Source organism: Furipterus horrens, unplaced genomic scaffold, assembly GCF_987537825.1.
Source record: "Furipterus horrens unplaced genomic scaffold, mFurHor1.1.pri manual_scaffold_7, whole genome shotgun sequence".
In the NCBI taxonomy this organism is placed as follows: Eukaryota; Metazoa; Chordata; class Mammalia; order Chiroptera; family Furipteridae; genus Furipterus; species Furipterus horrens.
Genome location: NW_028327177.1, coordinates 128323651 through 128344193, shown reverse-complemented (window position 1 = coordinate 128344193; position 20543 = coordinate 128323651). Strand labels below are relative to the sequence as shown.

The window sequence follows — 20543 nt, the reverse complement described above, 5'->3', positions numbered from 1 at the left end:
AAAAAATTCCAATAGGCTTGGAACCAAGTGCCAGAGTCTACCATATTGTTTGGTGCATGCAAAAGTGATTTACACAGGCTACAGGTGATTTTTTTAAAATGCCTTATTTACTGTGAATCTTTTTTGAAAGCTAGTTGATAGTGATTATGATGATGGTGATGATACCGTATATATGTAAGGTTAAGTCATGTTCTGAGTACATTTAATTCATGGAAGTGACTTTAGAAGCTAAACCACATATAGAAGACTCCATTACCATGATTAATCTTTGAACAACCAACAACTCTCTAAATGTGAATTGAGGTTACAAAGGAATGATGATCAAAAAATCAGACAACATTATGTAGACAGAAAGGATCGCAGGGAACTCTCTGTTTGCCAGGGCTTTGATTGTTATCTATGGTGTAGAATAGTTTGCATGGCATCTGTATATGGACTGAATTCTTGTTAATTTCTTTGGTTTCTATCAAAACTTCTCAAACCTTAATCTATATAGTTACTTAACACAAAACCAACTGCACTTTTCTTAAGTGATTTAAGGATTTTCAAGAGTAATTCTGACTATATAGTTTTTGCTTTGCCATTTATTCCTGAGTAACACCCTGCTCTCTGTTGTTTTATATTTTTTTCTATACTATTTTTCATAGATGATTTCACTGGGGGTTCAAAGCAACCCTGCAAAACAACTGTTATTGTTTTCATTTAAGAATGAGAAAATGGAGACCAAACTGCAGGTTCACTATTTAGTTTCATGTAGGAATATTAGAGTTTTTCCAAAATATATATAATAATTTTTTAAAAATTACTGCAGTACTCTTTTTTGCATCCAAGCCTTTTGGTAGTGAACCCTGGGCTTGGCCATGTGTTGTATTTTGGCCAAAGGGGCAGCAGCAAATGAGTCACAAACAGAATTGAAAAGTGCTGGTCATTTGGGCTTCCTCTGCTGTCTAAATTCTGATCTTGCATGTGAATAAGCCTGCTGGAGGATCAAAAACATATGGCTCAATTGCTTCCATCACTCAACCAACAGCCAACCAACACCCAGAAGCCAAGCTGCAAAAAAGACCAGCAGCTGTCCCCAGACGCTTGAGCAAGTCCAGTCAACTATCCACCTGAGGTCAGCTCCAACTGCCAACCCACAGAATCATCAACTAAATAAACATGTATTACTAAGTTTGAGACGGTTTGTATTGCAGCAAAAGCTAAGAGGTACAACACGAGAGAGTGAAGCCTTGAGGGGAAGAGTGTAGTACAGCCTGGACTTACTTAGACTGTTGGTAAGAATATGCAGATGCATGTTCGCTGGATGTGTCCACTGTTATCTGTTGCTGCTGACCACTGGTGTCCTGGGATGAAGGTGCCACTGTCTGGGGAGAGGTATCAGCAACAACACCCTAAGGAGGCAAGTAAGAACACAAAGCCTTATCAATGTCAGCAAAGAGCCCTCTTTCTGATGGACAATACCCCTCTTCTACTTGGCTTGAGTAAAACTGCACTCAGCTACACGAAACCACAGGAAGTACTCAAAGGAAAACCACAGAACATATTTAGAGAAGGCCTGAGAAATTCACCTCAATGTGTAACCAAGAAGCTTTGCTATCAGAAGTCCTTGGAGCAGTCAAATGGTCAGATAATCATTTTGTCCATACTTAGAACTTTTAAGTCATAGGTATATACAGCCACACTAAATGGTAATTCATTAATGAAAAATTTACGCAGGAAAAATTGTATATTAAAGCATTTTCTTAAGATAGTACACTGTACCAAGCCTAAGATCTGACAAAACAATGAACTCTGACCTTAATAAAAATCTACATTCAAGTTTGAAATTCTTTTAAAAGAACACTGTTAAGGAGGCTTCCCTTTAGCCATCTGATTTGTTTTATTTTCCACAATATAACCTGGAATTCATTTAGAGGCTTCAGAAAAAGAACCAAATAAACATCCTTAATTCTGATTTGCTCTTTCCCTCACCCTTTCTTTCTCTTGTTCCTCAAATATGTCAACAAGAATGAATTTCTGAAGTTGGTCATCATTAGGAACATATGTTTGGTTCCCAGAGAGGCATAGGTGGTTTTATTTGGTAATTACTAGGCTTAAGAAAGGCATCTGTCTGAATAGATCCTCCTGGTTTTACTTATAGCCTTGGACACCTGCAGCAATATTGGATTTCAAATGTTATTGGTCAACTCTCTGTCACTAAATATCCCTGAGTCCCTTAGAAACTGAAAAGTCTCACCATATTAATTCAATATTTTTCCCTAATGATATTTGGTATTGTGCATTTTTTCTGAACCTTCTATCAGTATTTGTACGGATACTGGTGAATTTTCCGTGCATGTTTTTACATAGAAAATGAATCAGTATTTATCCTTATGAGCATAAATTCAATGCAATATATCAGAGTATACTCCTATTTTTATTAATAAATGACTTACTTTTAAATCCTGAGTTTAACTATAATTAGACTGTTTCCAATAAGCCACATGATCAACTGTGTCTCATTATTTTATAGTCATCAAAATGCTCGAATTCTGTAGCTAAGCACACACCTTTGGTGCCAAGAGAGAAAAATGCAACTATGTGGTAGAGATTTATGTTTAAATGTTCAGGTTCATAATTTTCTCATGTTCTACATGCTTTTGGTAGCTAAATATGGCAAACAAAATATGTTTTAATCACATATGCTTAAAAGTCTGAAAATCCTATTAAAATCTGTTTAATACTGACATATTTTTGGGGGCTTACAGATCTGGATCTGGAACACATAAAATATTTAAAAATTGGACCTCTGTGGCTTCCTGTATTACATTGTAGTGTCCTCTTAAACTCTCTGTGCTTCCCAATCCTTAGTAGCAGCAAATAGTTGTCACACACCAAATGGATGAATGGAATAAAGAAGATGTGGTATGCATACACCACGGTGGAGCAAAAGTAAGTTGACAGTTGTTGGCATGGAAAATAATACAATAATTAATAAATAATAATACAAGAGTAAACTCTGTTTTGCATACTCACAGCTGTAAACCTACTTTTGCTCCATACTGTATATGGTGGAATACTACTCAGCCATAAAAAATGAAATATTGTCATTTGCGACAACATGGAGGGATCACAAGGGTAGTATGCTAAGTAAAATAAGTCAGACAAAAAAAAAAAAACGCAACCATATGATTTCACTCACATGTAGAATATAAAACACAAAATAAATAAATATACAAACCAAACAAAAACAAATCCATAAATACAGACAACAAGTTGGAGGTTACCTGAGGAGAAGGGGCGTGGAAGAAGGACAAAATGGGTCAACTATGTGGTGACAGATGGAAACTAGACTTTTGGTGGTGAGCACCATGTATATACAGATGTTGAAATACAATGTTGCACACCTGAAACTTATATAATGTTATAAAGCAATGTTACCTCAATTTGAAAACATTTAAAGATTAATTCAGTAGGTGTGGGTGATGTCTGAGAGTTTGCAGTTTTAAATAAGCTTCCTGGTAATGCTTATGATGCTGGTCAAAGCACTCCTCTGAGTGACAAGATACCAGAGAACTAGCTCATTCAAATAGTTGTGAACTTTTCCCTCTCCTTATTTATGGGTATTTGTGGTTAACATTTGATGGGGTAGAGATTTGGTCTCTGATCTTTTCTCTAGAAATGACAATGCCACTTCCCACATACCTTTTTAGCAAATTAACTTATTTTATGTGCACAGGAAAACTTAGGCATGTCCAAGTAAAGGCACATATTTTTATATTAAACTGAGCTAGCAATTTCAAGTTTCAGACCGGCACAAAAATCTCACATAAGGATTCCTTGAGTTATGGGGACCACAGTATATGTGCTGAGATGTATCTCTCTGACCCTTTTTCTGCAAGACAGAGACAAACTTACTTCAATAGAAACAGCTGTCGGAGGCACAGGTGTGTACTGGGGAATGTAGGTCCCTTGCATAGGAGCGGCAGCAGTCATATACTAGAGGGAATCAAAGAAAAATGCAGGTGAACTTGAGATGGCAACCAATGAGAAAAACAGATATCACATGAGGTACATGGGCCATGGCCAGTGCATGATTAAAGTTAAATTTCATTTTGACCAAAAATAGTGCAGTTCCTATCAGCAGAGAATTACCTCTTCTTACTGGTTCAATACTAACAGCAGCCCACCTCCAGCATCAGTACAAGTTAATTCACCCCCATTTGCTCACTTTAGCTTTGTAAACAGTCTATTTCCATTCTCAAATATTTCATATCTAAAACATAAATTCGATGAGGGCAGGGATAATGTCCTTTATTTCTCCCTCCATTTTATTGCTGGCTTCTATCACACAATAGGCTCTCAACAAATTATTTGTTGAATGAATGAATCATATTGTTAGTAATAATTTCCTGTGTAAATAAAAATAATAAGATGGATAATGCAAGAAATATTTATGTAGCAATGTTCAGAACTGGCAAATGTCATCATTTTGTCATTTTCACATCACTGTTTTATATATTAAAAAACTAGTGTTGCAGATAATGTTGAAACCTCCTTTGTTCCCCTCCCCTTCGCATGTCACTGTCAAGATTTCCTTTTCAACTCCTTGAATTCTCCAAATTTTCTTCAGTCAAATAAACACTGAAACATTCAAACCACTTTTTCACTAAGTTTTAGCATTCAGTAACACATGTATTGGGGATAAAATATATGTCTGCAGAAAAATTACATGTTCACCTAACAGAAAGTATGACCCAAATTCCTATTTCCAATCCACCCCCTGCACGCACACAAATTCAAAGTTCTACTCTTTGAGACTGGAATTTTCTATAGCATCAACTATATTTCTGAGTTTCTAAACTTGATGAACAGAACTTTAGAATCAGAATATCTAAGGAAGACAAGGTTTCTCAATTCACAGAGATTAGAGAAATTGTTTGTGGAAAATTACAAGCCTGTAAATATTTATTCTTTTAAATTTGCTGAGTTCAAAAATTAAGGCCACGCATCAATATGCAAAACATAAATTATTGTTTTACATATCTTGGTACTTTGAGTATCCAAGAGGCACAATGATTCTGAATCAAGGAAAATATCTGAATGGAGACTAGCTAATCAATTGCTGTTTAATATTTATAGAGAATTATCACAGTAAAGCAATTCTGGAATAAATGTATCTGCATTGTAAACTATGCACTGTCCCGCTGTATTTATTTGATAAAAATAGAGACAGCCTTAATGAAACAACTTCAAATCAAACAAACCGAACTGTTTTCTGTATTCTAGTTGCTACTAATAACAACTGAGTGCAATTCATGTCTATATTAAATGGCCTTGTAACTTGGACCAAGAGTGATTGTTTGAAAGGCCTGGTGATATCACTAATTTAGCTCTATAGTTGAAAATTATCAGAGGTTTCTGTGCCCTGTCCTCTGCGATCTCATAACAGTCATCACTTTTCTCTTAAAATTAGCCCGACTATTATCTCCTTGAAGACATGGGCCAAATTTTACTTGTCTCTGCATCTTCTAACACACCAAAGGCCTGATTCTCAATAAGTTACTATTCGATGGCTCAGTAAAAGGTGACGAGTAGAAAGCCTTCCACTTCCAATTTCAAGTCTTGCATGCCTCTTAGCCATTGATAATTCTGAGCTCATTATAGATATTAATTTCACCAACCCCATAATGTGTTTATATAATTTTTAAATAAATATTTTATCCGATTCATCATTGTCCTTAAGCAGATAATAATTATTCAGGTATCTGATTGCTGTCCATTTAAAAAGTAAGTATACAACTCTAGAGTCACATTTCAGGAATTATTATTTCACATCTAGATCCCTATGGCAGGTGTTTGCATTACCAACAAAACTGCTTTAGAGTACGTTGGGGGATAATTATAGTCCTCTATTTCAGACAGGTGGTTTAACTGTGTTATAAAGGTTTTAAGTATCCTTTGATTTAGGTTTTCCTACAATGCATTTTTTTATAGAATGCCAGCTCACATGAGAAAAAAGCTCTCTGTGTTCCAATGCATTTGAGTAATGCTGCATAATATATTCTCTTCTTTGATACTGACACATAATAAAAAAAAAAACTCTTGAGAAATCATTTATTATAGAAGCCTAGTTAAAGGTTAGCATTTCTAAAACATTTTTTGTAGCACCTAATAATTTTGCTTAGAACTAGTAATCTATGCAGCGGTCCTCAACCTTTTTGGCACCAGGGACTGGTTTCATGGGAGACAATTATTCCATGGACAAGGGATGGGGGTGGATGCTTTGGTGAGGTAAGCATTACATTCAAGCTCACTTCCTGCTGTGTGGCTCTGTAGCTAACAGGCCTGGACGAGGACCAGTCCACAGCCTGGAGGTTGGGGACCCCCGCTCTAAAGAACATATTTGCAAATATGTTTCTTTAATTTAATCTCAAATATCCTAGTAAATTTGTAGTAAGTGGGAATATATTTTTACCAACTATGAATTTCTCTAAGCACAGAGTTGATACTATTGTGGCTCATACCCTTTGGTCATGAGTTTCCAAGGGTTTTAATACAGTAGTAAAAGAATAATCAATCATGGGGTCAGTTATTTTCTATCCCTGAGTCAGTGATTCCAAACTTTGCAATGGGCCTAATAAGTGGGCATGTTTTCCCTTTGCACAAGATGATGACATCACTGGCACGCATATGCAGGGCAGGATTTTGATCCATCTCTGCTCCACTGTCTGAATCTCTAAGGAGGTGGTTCTGTGAATTAGACTTAGGAACATAGCTCACAGGATAACTGGCCTCCATTTTTAGACTTCTCATGCCAAACTAGAGTTCCTAGGCAGTGGAACGAATGGAAAGCATGTTCTGTAATTCTTAGGTAAGCCTCTCCAAATGACTCTGCGTTATTCCAAACCTCATCTGTGTTTTGTTCGGTAAAACCGAGTCAGTCAATCTTCATGCCTCCTGTGACATTCAATGAGGTGCAAACATGACCTAAACTGAACTGCGTAGGGTGTAATTCATACTCTTCTGTTGAGAACAACACCGTGTGCTAGGAAGGATGGTTCACCCATTGTACACATTGAGAAACTGAGGCCTGCATATAACGGAAATAAACTCCAGCTCTTCTGATCTGTAATTCAACATACTTTTCAGTCCACCTCATTACTTTTGAAATTAAGTAAATAAAGTTTTAAGAGCTTCTTTTTGACTATTCCCATGTAATATAGATACTCTATTTTTTAATTAATGGGCTTTAATAACTATAGTTCCAGTTAAGAAATATAGAATATGCTTATGATTAACATTTTTACTGTCATTTAATTTTCATACATTTTTTATTTTACTTTATACTCAGAATACCTAATTTTATTCCAGGAGGGCTTCCCCATATACTTAACTTATTTTATTACTTAACTTGCTTTTATGATGCTACTTTGAAGAAAAGCCATAGATATTTTATAGCATAATGAGGTCAGCTCAGTGTGTTGTCTGTGTATCTTCTAATGAAAAAAACCAAAAAACAAAAAACTACTTTCAGGTTGCTTTTTTTTTTTGTCATGGAAAAAACTAATACACAGAAGGTTGTTTGAAAATTAGTAATGGACAATTACTTCAAATAGGCCAATGCTATGGAGTTTTACACCCTGTAAGACTATTATCTCTGGATAAACTTTTGCAATAAAATTCTTCCATAGTAGACATATGTTTTCTAGGGTAAAGCCTCAGGAAGTGACAGCCTTGTCAAATTAGGAGCACATACTTCCGGGAAATGGCTACAGCTACGTGTTAAGATCAACTCTCAGCTTTAGGTAACTGGTGACAAATAACCCTGAATTTTCTTTGCCAGCATACAGCTTGATTTCCTTAAGAGACACACTACAGTCAGACTTAATAATTTAGGCTGCACAAAAAATTGTTAGATCTGGGTGCCTCAGAGGGTGCTTTCATTTTAATCAGTCAGCAAATGACATAGGACTAAGAAAAGGACCCGTAATGTAAAAGAAAATCTTCCCCTTTGAGTTGATAAATTCCTTTGGATTACTTATTAAAACTGTAACAAGAATGGATGGACATCCTTGAAACTAATTTCTTTTATGGGTATTTCTCAAAAGCTAGAAAAAATCTGCCATAATTCTTTCATTAGTAGAAATTATTTTGCCTTTTCTTTTATACAAATGGTGGGAACAACAATACAATAAGATGATATAAATGGTGATGAGCAAGTCCATACAATATTTTCCTGTAGTATGCAGCACAAAGTTTGACCTGAATTAATACATTTTATTTTCTGGTAAAACAGTTTGATGATTTTTATGTATTCTGAAAGCACCAGACTTTCACATGTATGTAGGAGACCTGGATAGCCATTTTCAAACCCACAGAATAAATTCCAGACTCCAACACTTGCTCCAAGAAGTCTAGACACTGCATCATCGATATAGTTACACAAAGAGAGGGAAATGGTGAAACTGGAGAGCAATTGTGTTTTTGCTTTGAGTTAGGACAAACTGTTTTGGTTACTGGGGAATCATTGATTATTTCCAAGGAAACAAAGAAAGAAAGCTTAAACTTTTAGTTTTGGATTTAATTTTTCTTCCCTCCACCAAAACAAAGCAAATAAAAAATGTCATATATTTCTTGCGAGGAAACATATTTTTATTATTTATAAAGCAAAGGAGTTGCAAGAAATTTCCCACATTTCAATTTTTTGGAATTTCCTAAAATAATTTATGGAGCTTACTCATTTAGTATTACCTTTACATTATTTAGACTGTAAATTGGTGCTTCTAGTCCTTGCTCTGAATGAAATTCATAAATCTGCTTAACAAATTTCAGCAAGGAAGGTTGTCCAGGCTCTATGAAACCCAGAAAGTCAATGGGAAGGATACGGGAAAGTTATAAAATGCACCTGAGAAAGTAGCAATTATGGTATATGACACTAACAGTGTGCAGTGTGAATTACTTTTAAGATCATCTAGTACAACGTTTTTTTCTAATAAAGGAAGCTTGAGGATATAGGGAACAACGTGAATTATGATTTGTCAGCATTGAGTGAGGAGCTGAAGGTGAGAGGCACCATGTTTCCTCAGGGAGAGGTCTTCTGCAGTCTTGAGGGCATATTTTTTTTAATTTGTAAAATTGTATAATCTCAGGGAGCAATACCTGAATTTGGGATGGCAAATTGTATAATTTAAGGCTGGACTCCTACTTGGAGCCACACAGCTCAATTCCTCCTATGTCCTTCCTGTTTCTGTTAGTGGAGTGATGGAAAATGAAGTGGGAATCTCCATCCAGAATAGTAATATTGTATTCTTTTGTAACACTTTATGTTAATATTATATTAAAAATATTATTTACTCTTTAAAATGCTAATATAGAAATAACAAAGTAGACAGTTGTAAGTAATGGGAATAACTATCCCTGGAGAGTAGGTGGTAGTGAATACAGGTAGCAGCATATACTTTACACTAGGAGTAAAAATATTCAAGGGGAAAAGATGGCCAGCTAGTGGGCTTGGTAGAAATGGAAACCCAGAATTCTTAGGAGCATATATAGCCTATATTATCCCATCCAGTTCCTCAGAATAGTATTGACCATAACCCACAAGAGATGTGTGTTAAATTATTAAACGAAAAATACAGAATGTTGTTGTGTTCTGAAGTGGGGGCCATTGTTGGTAGCAGAGAGCAAGAGAGTGCCAACAATGACTCTTGGGGGTTGTTCTAAGCTTACCCATGAAACCTCAAGCCCTGTTAGCAGCAGCCACAGGCTATGGAGGCCTTTCCATTTTGTAGAGAAAGCAATTTTCATGAATGTATTGGGAAAACAAACAAACACTAAAGTCCACTAGGTTCGAGCATGTTCACAGATCATTGTGGTAGCAATAAAAGACAATACTATGGAAATATAGTTGATTAAGAAAATATATTTTAAAATTTGAACTAGAAACAACTCTATATACACACTATGACTTCTCCTTCCCTCTCTTCAAATTTTTTATTGGAATAGGTAAAGTAAAATCTAAAATAAGGTTGGACAGAGGAGAGGTCCAGTGAACCACAAAGGCAACTTAAAAAATGAAGATAAATTGGATAAAAATAGAAAACTAATTGTACATCAGATTTCAGAATGCAGGTAACTACGAAAGCATATTTACAATGGAGTAGTAGAAATAAAAGACTCATTGAGTTTAATATAGAATGGAAGTGAGAAAGTAGAAAAGATAATGATAGGATATTATGAGTAACTTTATGACTCTAAACTTGAGAACTTATATTAAATAGACAAAATTATTGAATAGCACAGTTTAGCAAAACTGACACAAAAAAATGAAAAAAATACGAATGGTTTTTTCTACTAAAGAAATTGCATTCATAATCCAAAATCTTCCCACAACAAAATCTTCAGCTTCAATTGGCTTTTCTGGTGAGTTTTCCAAACATTTAAGGAATAAATAATATCAGTCTTGCATAAATTCTTCCAGAAAATAATACAAAAGGAATACTTCACAACTCATTAGGAAGTTAGCACACTCCTTACACCAAAACCTACAAGGACATTACAAGAAGCAAAAACTGCAGCTCAATCTCCTCATAAATACTTATACAAATTCCTAAATTTATTTCAGGATTAAAAAGTAGGTGTGACATTTGAAAATAAGTCAATGTGATTCATCACATTGACAGAATAAGAAAGAAAATTATATGATCATTTCAAAAGATTCAGAAATATCTTTGACAAAACCTAATACTAGGTTATGAGAAAATGTCTTGGTACACTAGGAATAGATAGAAACTAGGACTAGAAGGCTATATGCCAACAACATACAGCTAACATTACAGTTAACAGTGATATACTGAACACTTTCTATCTGAATTTTGGAATGAGACAAAGATGTCCAGTTTCACCTCTTCTGGTTTTGTTTTGGGGTTCTAGACAATACAATAAGACAAGAGAAAAAAAAGGCAAAAATATAAAGGAACTGTCATTATTCACAATGACTTGACTAATATTTAGACATTCTAAATGATACATTAAAAAACAAAATTGTTAAAATAAATTTAAAAATTAGCACAGTTGCTGAATACAAATCAATAAAATGTATATGTATATATCAGCAACAATTAAAAATAAAATTTAAAATACTGTATGAATGGCATCAAAAATATCAAATACCTGGAAATAACTCTGAGAAAAGGCATAAAAATTTTCATACTGATGAGTGATCTCGTTAAGAGAAGTTAGATAAAGTCTAAATAAAGTCAGAGATATATTACATTCATGAGTTATTATATTTCATATTATAACAATGTTAATTCTTCTAAAAGGAATCTGTACATTTAATCTAATTCCAATTGAAATCCAAGAAGATATCTTGGTAGAAATCAACAAACTCCCTCTAATGTATGTGGAAATACAAAGGACCTAGAATAGAACATACAAGACAATTTTGGAAAAAATAAAACAAACTTGGAAGATGCATACACTGCTAGATATTAATATGTACTCAAAGTCATGGTAATTAAGATAGAGGTATTGTTGCAAGGAGAGTGAAATTAACTAATGGAATGAAATAGTGAAACTAGGAACAGATACATGTACAGTCAAGCCACCAAGTGATTTATGAGTGTCTCTGTAATTCAATATGGGAAAGAATGATCTTTCAATAAATGATGAATAGCTTTATAGAAAATAAATATCCCTGATTCTAACATTATACCATGTTAATCTGCAATAGATCATAGATATAAGTACAAAAGGTATAATAATTTGGCTTTTTGAAGAAAATAGGAGAACAGCTTCAAAATATTGGGAATAGCAAAGATATATTAAACAATAAAATGAAGAACTTCTAATTATCAAAAGACTGAGGGAAGATGATATTTGTAATACATATTCTTACAAACAACGCTTATATATGAAATATATTTTAAGTCCAAAAATCAGGGCAAAACCACAATTTTTAAAAGTAAGTTTGAATAATCAATACAAACAATAATGTCAATGAGTCTCTAGGAAACTATCCTGAGAAAAAAGTTCCAAAAATTTATATACTATATGATTCCATGCATATAATAACATTTTTTAGATGACAAATTGTAAAAGTAGAAGACAGAATAGTGGTTGTCAGGATTAGGAATGAGGGTAGCAAGGAAATCGAAGACAGATATGGTTATGAAAGGGCAACAGAAGGGAGTTTTGTGATCTGAAACTATTTGGTATCTTGATTCTGGTGATGTATTAAAAAAAAATCCATAAAAGTGAAAACATCATATAGAACTTAATACACACTTAATACATACACAAATTAGTTTAAGTAAAATGGGATATCTGAATGAGATTTGTGGGTTTGCCAATGTCAACACCCAAAATTATTATACTGCAGTTTTGCAAAATATTGAAGGAAGTTGAGGCAATTTTACAAGGGATCTCTCTATATTATTTCTTAACAACTACATGAGAACCTACAATTATTTCAATTAAAAGTTCAATAAAAAACAAACAACAATAAAATATCTATGCATATATATTCAGACACTTTCCAAAAGAGAGTATCTATAATTCAAATGGCCAATATGCATATGAATACAACCCTCACTCATTGGTCATCAGGATAATAGAAATGATAAATAGGATGCTATAACACTACACTCCTACCAGGATGGCAAAATGGAAAAGTCTGAAAATACCATGTGTTGGAGCGGATGCAGACAGCAAGCATACACATCTAGCAGGGGTATGAATCTGTACATCCACTCTGTAAAACTGTATGGCAGTTACCAAAGAAGCAGCACATTTACAAACCTATCACTAAGCAGTCCCACTCTTAGGTATGTAAACGACAGAAATTCTTTCAAATATACACCAAGAGGGGATGCAAAAAAATTTAGAGTAGCATTATTTATAACTGTTCTAAGCTGACAATGTCCATCAACAGTAGAACTGATAAATTCTGATATATTTAGATTGTGTAATAATATAAACAATAAAAAACTTGCTCTACAAATATGGATGAATCTTACAGATATGTTAGATTTTTTTTAAACAGTTGACATAAAAATCTTCATAATGTATGATTCCATTTATTTAAAGCTTCAGAACAATAAAAAATATGGTTTAGAAGTAAGGGTTGTGGGTAGTCTTGTGTGAATAATAAAAGAATGGGACACAGAGAGGTCTCTGTAAGAATAGGACCTTTAAAAATGCATGGTAGATACATGCGGTTTTACACTTTATAAAATATTTTGAGCAGTAAACCCATGAATTGTGCACTCTTCTGTACATACGTTACACTCCTATAAAAGTTTACAAAAAAACAGAAAAAGACCAAGTGAGAAGGGAAAACATTGACCTTAGATGAGAACAGAAAGAATCTATTTAAACAGGATAGATTGAATGGATTCAGATGCAAGAAGGCTGGGAAATTTGTAAGGCACCTAAGTTCTCTTCTCATTGTTTCTATTTTGGAGGCAAGACATGAGATGACAGTGAGACGTGGTGGGTCTGGGAGAAGGTACGAAGTGGTTGTCTTGGAGAGTGAGAGAGCGAATGGACCGGGGTTATGCAGTACAATTTCTAGCAGCGCTGAGAGCCCATTTAAATTGTGTGGTCACAAAATTAATGTAAGACCTGCCAGCATTGATGGAATGTTTTACTCTAGCCAAGTTCAGCTCTTCAAAGGGATGAGTGGTTTGAGAACTGGATGCAAGAGGGCCAAAGTGTTACCAGGAGAGTATGGTGGAAGGAGAGTGAGCCAAGGAGGTGAGATCTCAGCCAGGCATGGATATAAGCAAATGAAGGGGAACTGCTACCAACAAAGCAGTAGGTAGTAAACAGATGGGCAGGCTTAATGGTGTCAAAGAATTATTGCCATAAGTCATTGAAAAAGTGTGTAGAAGGAAGGCGGTGGTAGTCAGAGAGTAACATATCTGAAACTGAACTAATCTTTGAAATTCAGATTTGGAGTTGGTACAGTGGTTGTTAATGACAAATTCTAAGACAGAGAAAAGATCACCAGAAACTAAGAGGCCAAGGTGCTCTATTGTAAAATTTCAATGATGCATATATATTATCAATTCATTTATTAACATTAATAAAATTTTATTGAGCTCTTATTTTGTGCCAAGTATTAAGGAAGCATATATTATACCGTTAAAGCATGAACAGGGCAATCGCACCTGATACAGCCCAGAAGAAACTAATTTCATTGCTAACCCACTGGGTATCCTGTGGGATTCATTTCTCCTTTCAGATCTTACGTATATAAAGCTAATTAAATTTTAATATGTAATTGTCAATCTTACATTCACCACAGTACCCAGAAACAGAGTAGAGAACTAAATCCTTATAAATTCATCTTTTTGTATTATTACTACTTTATGATAGTCTTCCCATTTTATGTTTAAATTTCCTGCCCGTTTATACCTTCCTTGATGTTTCTTAACATTTTTCCAATATTTTTGCAAATTAGTTTGGTTATTAATGGTAAAAAATAAAATTAAAGTTCTTTGTAAAATGGTAACCTTTTTAAATGAGAGAGGCTGTTGGGTTCAAATCAACATTTATTTAATCTGTCTAAATTTGAAAGTATGAATAAGTCCCTTTAACAAATGACTGACTTAGGATCTGGAAAGTTCTTTCAGAAATTTATATGAACACACAGCCGAATGACTAAGGTCCTCAGCCTCTTCAGGCTCATTTCACCTTTTCTCTTGGAGACCTGGCTTGCTTCTTTATTTTGGGAATAAAAGAACTGAGGGATTTTTGTCAAAAAGAAGAGTGAACTAAGAAGTCCCTATATGCCTGGAAGCTTTGTTGTTTTCTATTTAAGTCTGTGACTAAAGCATTAAGTAGGGCTCAGTAAAGATGCTTCGGCCAAAGTAAAAAGAAAATCATCTAGGCTTCCACCCAAAGTAAACTCCATTTCCACACAAAAAAATTTCCTCTCAACCATCTCAGGTCCACACACTGTGAATGCCAATCACGCTGGTAGGCTAGAGTAAACAATAAAAGAGAAAATTTTGAGTGTGCCCTTAATATATAGTTTGAAAGAGTGTCGTCTCTGCAGGAGTCATTAAACATATTTTTACTTAATGTGTTTGTTTTTTTAGTCAAGAGATTTTCAGAGATAAAATGTGACCTATACAACAGGTGAGAATATTCATGTTAGAGATCAATCAAAGACAGGTGGGGAGCATGTGAAGGTGAGTAGGGAGGAAGAAGGGAGAAGAAAGATGAAGTAACAAGGAGGGAAAAAGAGAAAGCAACACCAAGTTGAAAACTGTAAAAGCAGAACATAAAGCTATTTGAGAAAAATACTTCTAAGGACTGTACACATTTCGGGGAAAAAAATTAAATGGTACTACTCTACGAAAGCTTATATAACTTTGGCAATATAAAACATATTAAAGCAGTTTCTTCCAGGAGACAGATACCATCCTTGCCTCCAAGAATATGTATAAAGAGATCAAATTAAAAAAAAAAAAAAGCTAATGGCAAAAAAAATAGAAAAAAAAGACTGGAAGGAAATAGACTTTCTGGTGCTAGAGTCCATATCCACTCCTTGCGACAAGACTTGTAGAATATTTGTTTGATGACACACCTGTCAAACAATGAAGAGACAAAGGGTGTTATCTTGGGGTAAATTTCCACCAACTCCCACTGAGTTCTTAGACTCACTGTGACCTGTGCCTGACTGCACCAAGTAAAGAGCACCCCCTTTGTCAATTTCCTTCCTGGTGCCTTTTTTGTTTCTACTGTGTTCTAACCTCTTTCTACCTAAATACAACACCCATCCAAAAGCTGCCTCTCAAACTAAGTCCAGATGCCAAATTCCTCTATGAAGCCCTTCTTCGGTCCTTGATTTAGAAGTGATAACTTTCTCCTATGACATTTCGATGGCTCTTTATCTGTACCTCTGTTGCACACAAACCATGAAAATTCCCACAGGGACCATGTCTGATTCATTATGGTTAACACTTAATGCACATTTGCCGAATGAATGAATGAATGAATAATGATGCACTCTGGATGAAAAACTCAAGCTATACAAAGTTCATAGGAGCTATAAAATTGTTCAGGGAAAAACAGAGAAATCCTAATCTTTTGGTTTTTGTCTTGTTGCCTGTGAAGGTTAATTTCATGTCAACTTGACTGCGCTAAGATGCCAGATAGCTGGTGAAACATTATTTCTGAGTGTGTCTTTAAGGGTTTTCTACTGAAGAAATTAGCACTTGAATTGGTAGACTAAGTAAAGAAAGTCTCCTTCTGCCATGTGAGTCGGCATCATCCAAACCACTGAAGGCCGGAATTGAAAAACAACTGGAGCAAGAGCGAATTCTCTCTCTCTCTCTCTTCTAGAACTGAGATGTCCATTTTCTCCTTTCCTCAGACATCAGAACTCCTAGTTCTCAGGTGTTCAGACACCAGGACTTAGACCATTTGTCCCTATATTCTTAGCCCTTGAACTGGGTGCTATACCAGTGGCTACCCTGGTTGTCAGGCCTTCAATACTTGAGCTGAATTATATAGCACCAAGTTCTCCTTGTTCTTCAGCTTGCAGACAGCAGATTGTAGAACATCTCAGCTTCCATTATTGCATGAGCGAATGTCTACAATAAATCTGCTCTTATAAGTATGGATGTATCTGTGTATCTATCTATATCTATACCTATATTCTTCTAGTTCTTTTATTTTTCTGTAGAACCTTGATTAATACAATGCCTATGCCATAAATAAATTACTGAACAAAATATTTTTACAATGTGTTTTCAATGGGTTGGTGTTTATTTGGAAGCATATTATGGTATAAAATAAAGCTAATAACAATTATTATTGAGGGAAGAGATGAGACTCTCCTAGTGTCACCAATATTCTTTGATAGAAAATGTCTAACATTTGTGAAGACTCCTGATTACTGCCTTCAAATATTGGGAAGCTTAAGTTAGTTAGAAAGGTCATAGGTTCATTCAGGAATGCTAAATGCAAGAACCACTTCAGGCTTGGATGACATCTTATCTATATTAAGCAAGAATTTGGTAAATGACTGAAAAACCAGTTTTGCAAGAACGTCAGAAACTCAGGAAGAATAGGTTAGTTAAGAAAGCAGTTTTCTTAAAAATAAAATTGCATAATTAGGGTTGGGGTAAAGGTAGTAACATTAAAATGAAGAGAAAATGAATTCTGAACCAAACAAACAAACAAACAAACCAAAAAACCAAAACAAAACATCCTACATGTATTTGAGAAGAAATTAGATCCAATTATAAAACAATTTAAATTAAAAAATAAAAAAAAAACTAACTGTATCAGGAATAAAAGCAGGCAGGACAGCAAATGTAGACGTAAGATCTCCCATCAGAGGAAAAGAATATTGCCATTGTTTGAGGCTGTGTAGTGCTTATTGAGAGGTGTTCTGAAGGTGAGGCTGAATGCCAGAATCAATTAATTTGTAGGTTGGAGATCAGGAAACCGAAGGAATTCACACCTGATATCTTTCATTTTCTCTGAGAAAACAGTGGCAAGTTCACTGCCCAAGAGTATTGCTGCAGTGTTGTGACACTATGGCATTAATGAGGCAGGAGTTAGAGGCAAGAGGAAACTAATGACACAATGCCATTTTAAATGTGCAGGTTGGCAAGGAGGTCAACAGATAATAGCAAAAAGAAGTGGGGAAGACAGCATCCTGGAACACTGTCATCATTAAAAGAAAAGGAATTTGCACAGTCCTAGAAGAGGCGATGGTGATATAGAAGAGCGATAACACCTTTCCTCCAGCTCCACCGGTCACAGGAATAACTGAAGTCTCCATTCAAGAGGATGGTTAAGGAAGGACATACAGTGGCACCTCAGTAACCATCATTAATTCATTTGGAACTTGTGACGAGTGCTGAAACTGACATGTACCGAACAACGAAGCATTGTCTCTTCTGGGGTGGTGTCGTGACTCATACAAGTTCTAGAAAGTGTGACAAGTCCAGAGCAAGTGCTCAGTGCCAAAAAATTTTTTCTCATCATAATGTGATGAGTACAGGGTGTGACAAGTTCTGAAGCCAATGACTGCTGAGATATGACTGTATTCTTAAGACAGACTAAGCCTTAGGTATGACATGAGGAAGAGAGAAGTTTTGTGCAGAGAATAAGATTTAAGAGGTTTCTTTTGGGGGCCTCAAAGGGAAAGATACCATGTGGGGTTAGTAATAAATGGGAGATCCATTGGGAAAGCAGTGTGGTGTGTCTTGGGGATAAAGCAATGAAGGTAGAAGCCCCAACAAGACTGAACTAGAATGATGTTTCAGGAGACGAGGGTAACTGGCCTGTTAGCATCATCTCCAAGTTCCAGCCAGGCCAGCTGAGACCTCAGACGGTTTCACAAGGTGATACATAAATGCCTGTAAGTAATACTACAACTATTACTTGTTGGGTCTATAAATAGTTGTTCTTCTCCCCCTCCCCATCTTTTTATTGTTATAGGCCATTTACTCTTGAGAATTAGAAGAAAGACTACATTTGCATTCAAGTTCTATCTAAATCTAAGCAGCAGTTCCCTGTATGGAAATGTACCAAATAAATAAATCTTGAAAAATACTCATTAGAAACTACCTTTGGTATTATTGTTCTTGACGCCCTAATGCTTTTACAGTTTCTTAATGGACAAGAAAAAGATACACCTAATAATAACTTTCCTTATTTTTGGTATTGATCAGAAAGGCTTCTCTAAAAGATTTCAAACCTTCCATTGATCAAATAATCTAATGGCATAACTAAACTTGCTTTCTTCTGATTGTGGTTTTTGTTCTTTATTTTTATTGTTATTTCTGTTTTTGAGTACATTAATTATTTTTAAGATATTAACATGCTTTGAGACATATCATGCTTAAAGCATTAACATGTTAACCCAGTATTTATGGTGATTTTTAATTTAATGGATAAATACCCTTATTTTATAAATGTATTCTGTTTGTTTTATTTTCTGGTATCTAGATGCTTGACAATAAACTGATTTGGGGATGATTCATAGGATGTCACATTAGTTTGAAGAACATTTGAGAAATAAATTAGTCTAACGTTATGCTTCCAATTTAGTAAATTAATGATGAAGATAATGATGTTCATAAATATTCATGTGTTCTGGAGCAGAAAAGAAGATAAGTGTGAATCTCATTTTTTTGATAGGGTTGTTGATACATATTGCAAAAGGATTTCTCCATTTGCACTGGTATAAGATTACACAAGTGTCAGTGAATTCCCACCTCTCCCTCTGCCCAAGAATCATTACTTAATAATGGGATTTTACAAGTAATTTTTAAATTTAAAGTCTATAAAATAATAACATCAGCCAAAAAAGAAACCTAGGAAAATACGCCTACATTGATTAGTTTAGCATGATGGTAAAGAAACATTTGAGTTTTTTCTGATAAACCTCATTGTTCTTGTTGTAAAATGGAATCACATATTCATACTTTAAAGAGTTTTTTTGAGAACTATTAGTGAAATAATGTATACCAAGCTCTTAACATGGGGTTGGGTTCATATTAAGAATCTAAAAAATAGAAAATGTCACTAGTTTTATTTTTATTTCGATTATTATTACAAAAGACTGAAGTTTCATCTCAATAATTTTGCAGGCTCAGAAATTAGCTTAGGCAGGAAATGGTCATTTACTCTCTTGTGAATTCCATCGATAACACTTGGAGTGAACTGTAGGATACTAAAGGCATGGGAGATAGACACTTAACCTACATGAAGAGACAGTTATACATCGGAGACATGGGAGAAACTTGTGTTTCTGAGAAAGAGTGAGAGGGACAAGCCTGAAGGAGCTAGAGGGAAGGGGAAGAGAGAGGTTTTATGAGCGAGAGGACCCTGAACGTATGTAAGGAATGAGCTGGTGAAATCCCACTGTGGGGAATCCACCAATTGCACAGAGATGCATCTTTGTATTCGATTGACATTGCTTAAATGTTCATTAAGTTTGCGTTACTGAACACACCCAAAGTCTTTATTAGTTTTACTCTGCACAAAATTTTTGTTGGAAAACTGGCAAAAGGGTAAATATCATACCTGACTTAATGCACTATGGACTAGAGAGAGCAGACAGAGGTGATTATAATGCCCTCAAAGACTTAAATACACACCACAGAAAGCTTTGTATTTCCAAAGGGTATGGACTTGGGGGTTCCAGCCAATTTTATCTGATTTGAAAATATTGGAGGACCCAGTGATCTGGGTTACATTTTTAACAAATAAAGTAAAATTGGATACAAGGAACTCAAAAGGGCTGAAAAGTTATCCCAAATCTTAATATTTCCCATTCACTAGAAAAATGAGAAATAAAGGGTTTGATCATTGGGAAGAGCGTGTAAGAAGTAGTTCCAAAAGGATATAAAATTAATAGATATAAAACATTAACTAAAGGACCAGAAGTGCACTTGTGTGGATAGTGGCAGAGAGAAAGTAAGGGAGCCAAAGTCAACCAGAAAGCAAAGTTAATACAGATATTGTACTTAGGGCTTTTCAGGTCCATATATTAATGGATTTATTGTTAAATTAAACCATTTTGA

At 34.9% G+C, this 20543-nt stretch overlaps 1 protein-coding gene across 2 annotated transcripts in view; it reads right to left on the bottom strand.

Moving 5' to 3' along the window:
- Positions 1-1262: 1262 nt before the first annotated feature.
- RBMS3 (RNA binding motif single stranded interacting protein 3) overlaps positions 1263-20543 on the bottom strand; it is a 611777-nt gene continuing 592496 nt past the window's right edge. For both annotated transcript variants that reach the window (XM_090283032.1, XM_090283033.1), the window contains 2 exons: positions 3901-3981; positions 1263-1394 (listed from right to left, as the gene is read on the bottom strand). In XM_090283032.1, coding sequence (XP_090139158.1) covers positions 1263-1394; positions 3901-3981 — 213 coding nt within the window. The remainder of the gene's footprint in view (positions 1395-3900; positions 3982-20543) is intronic.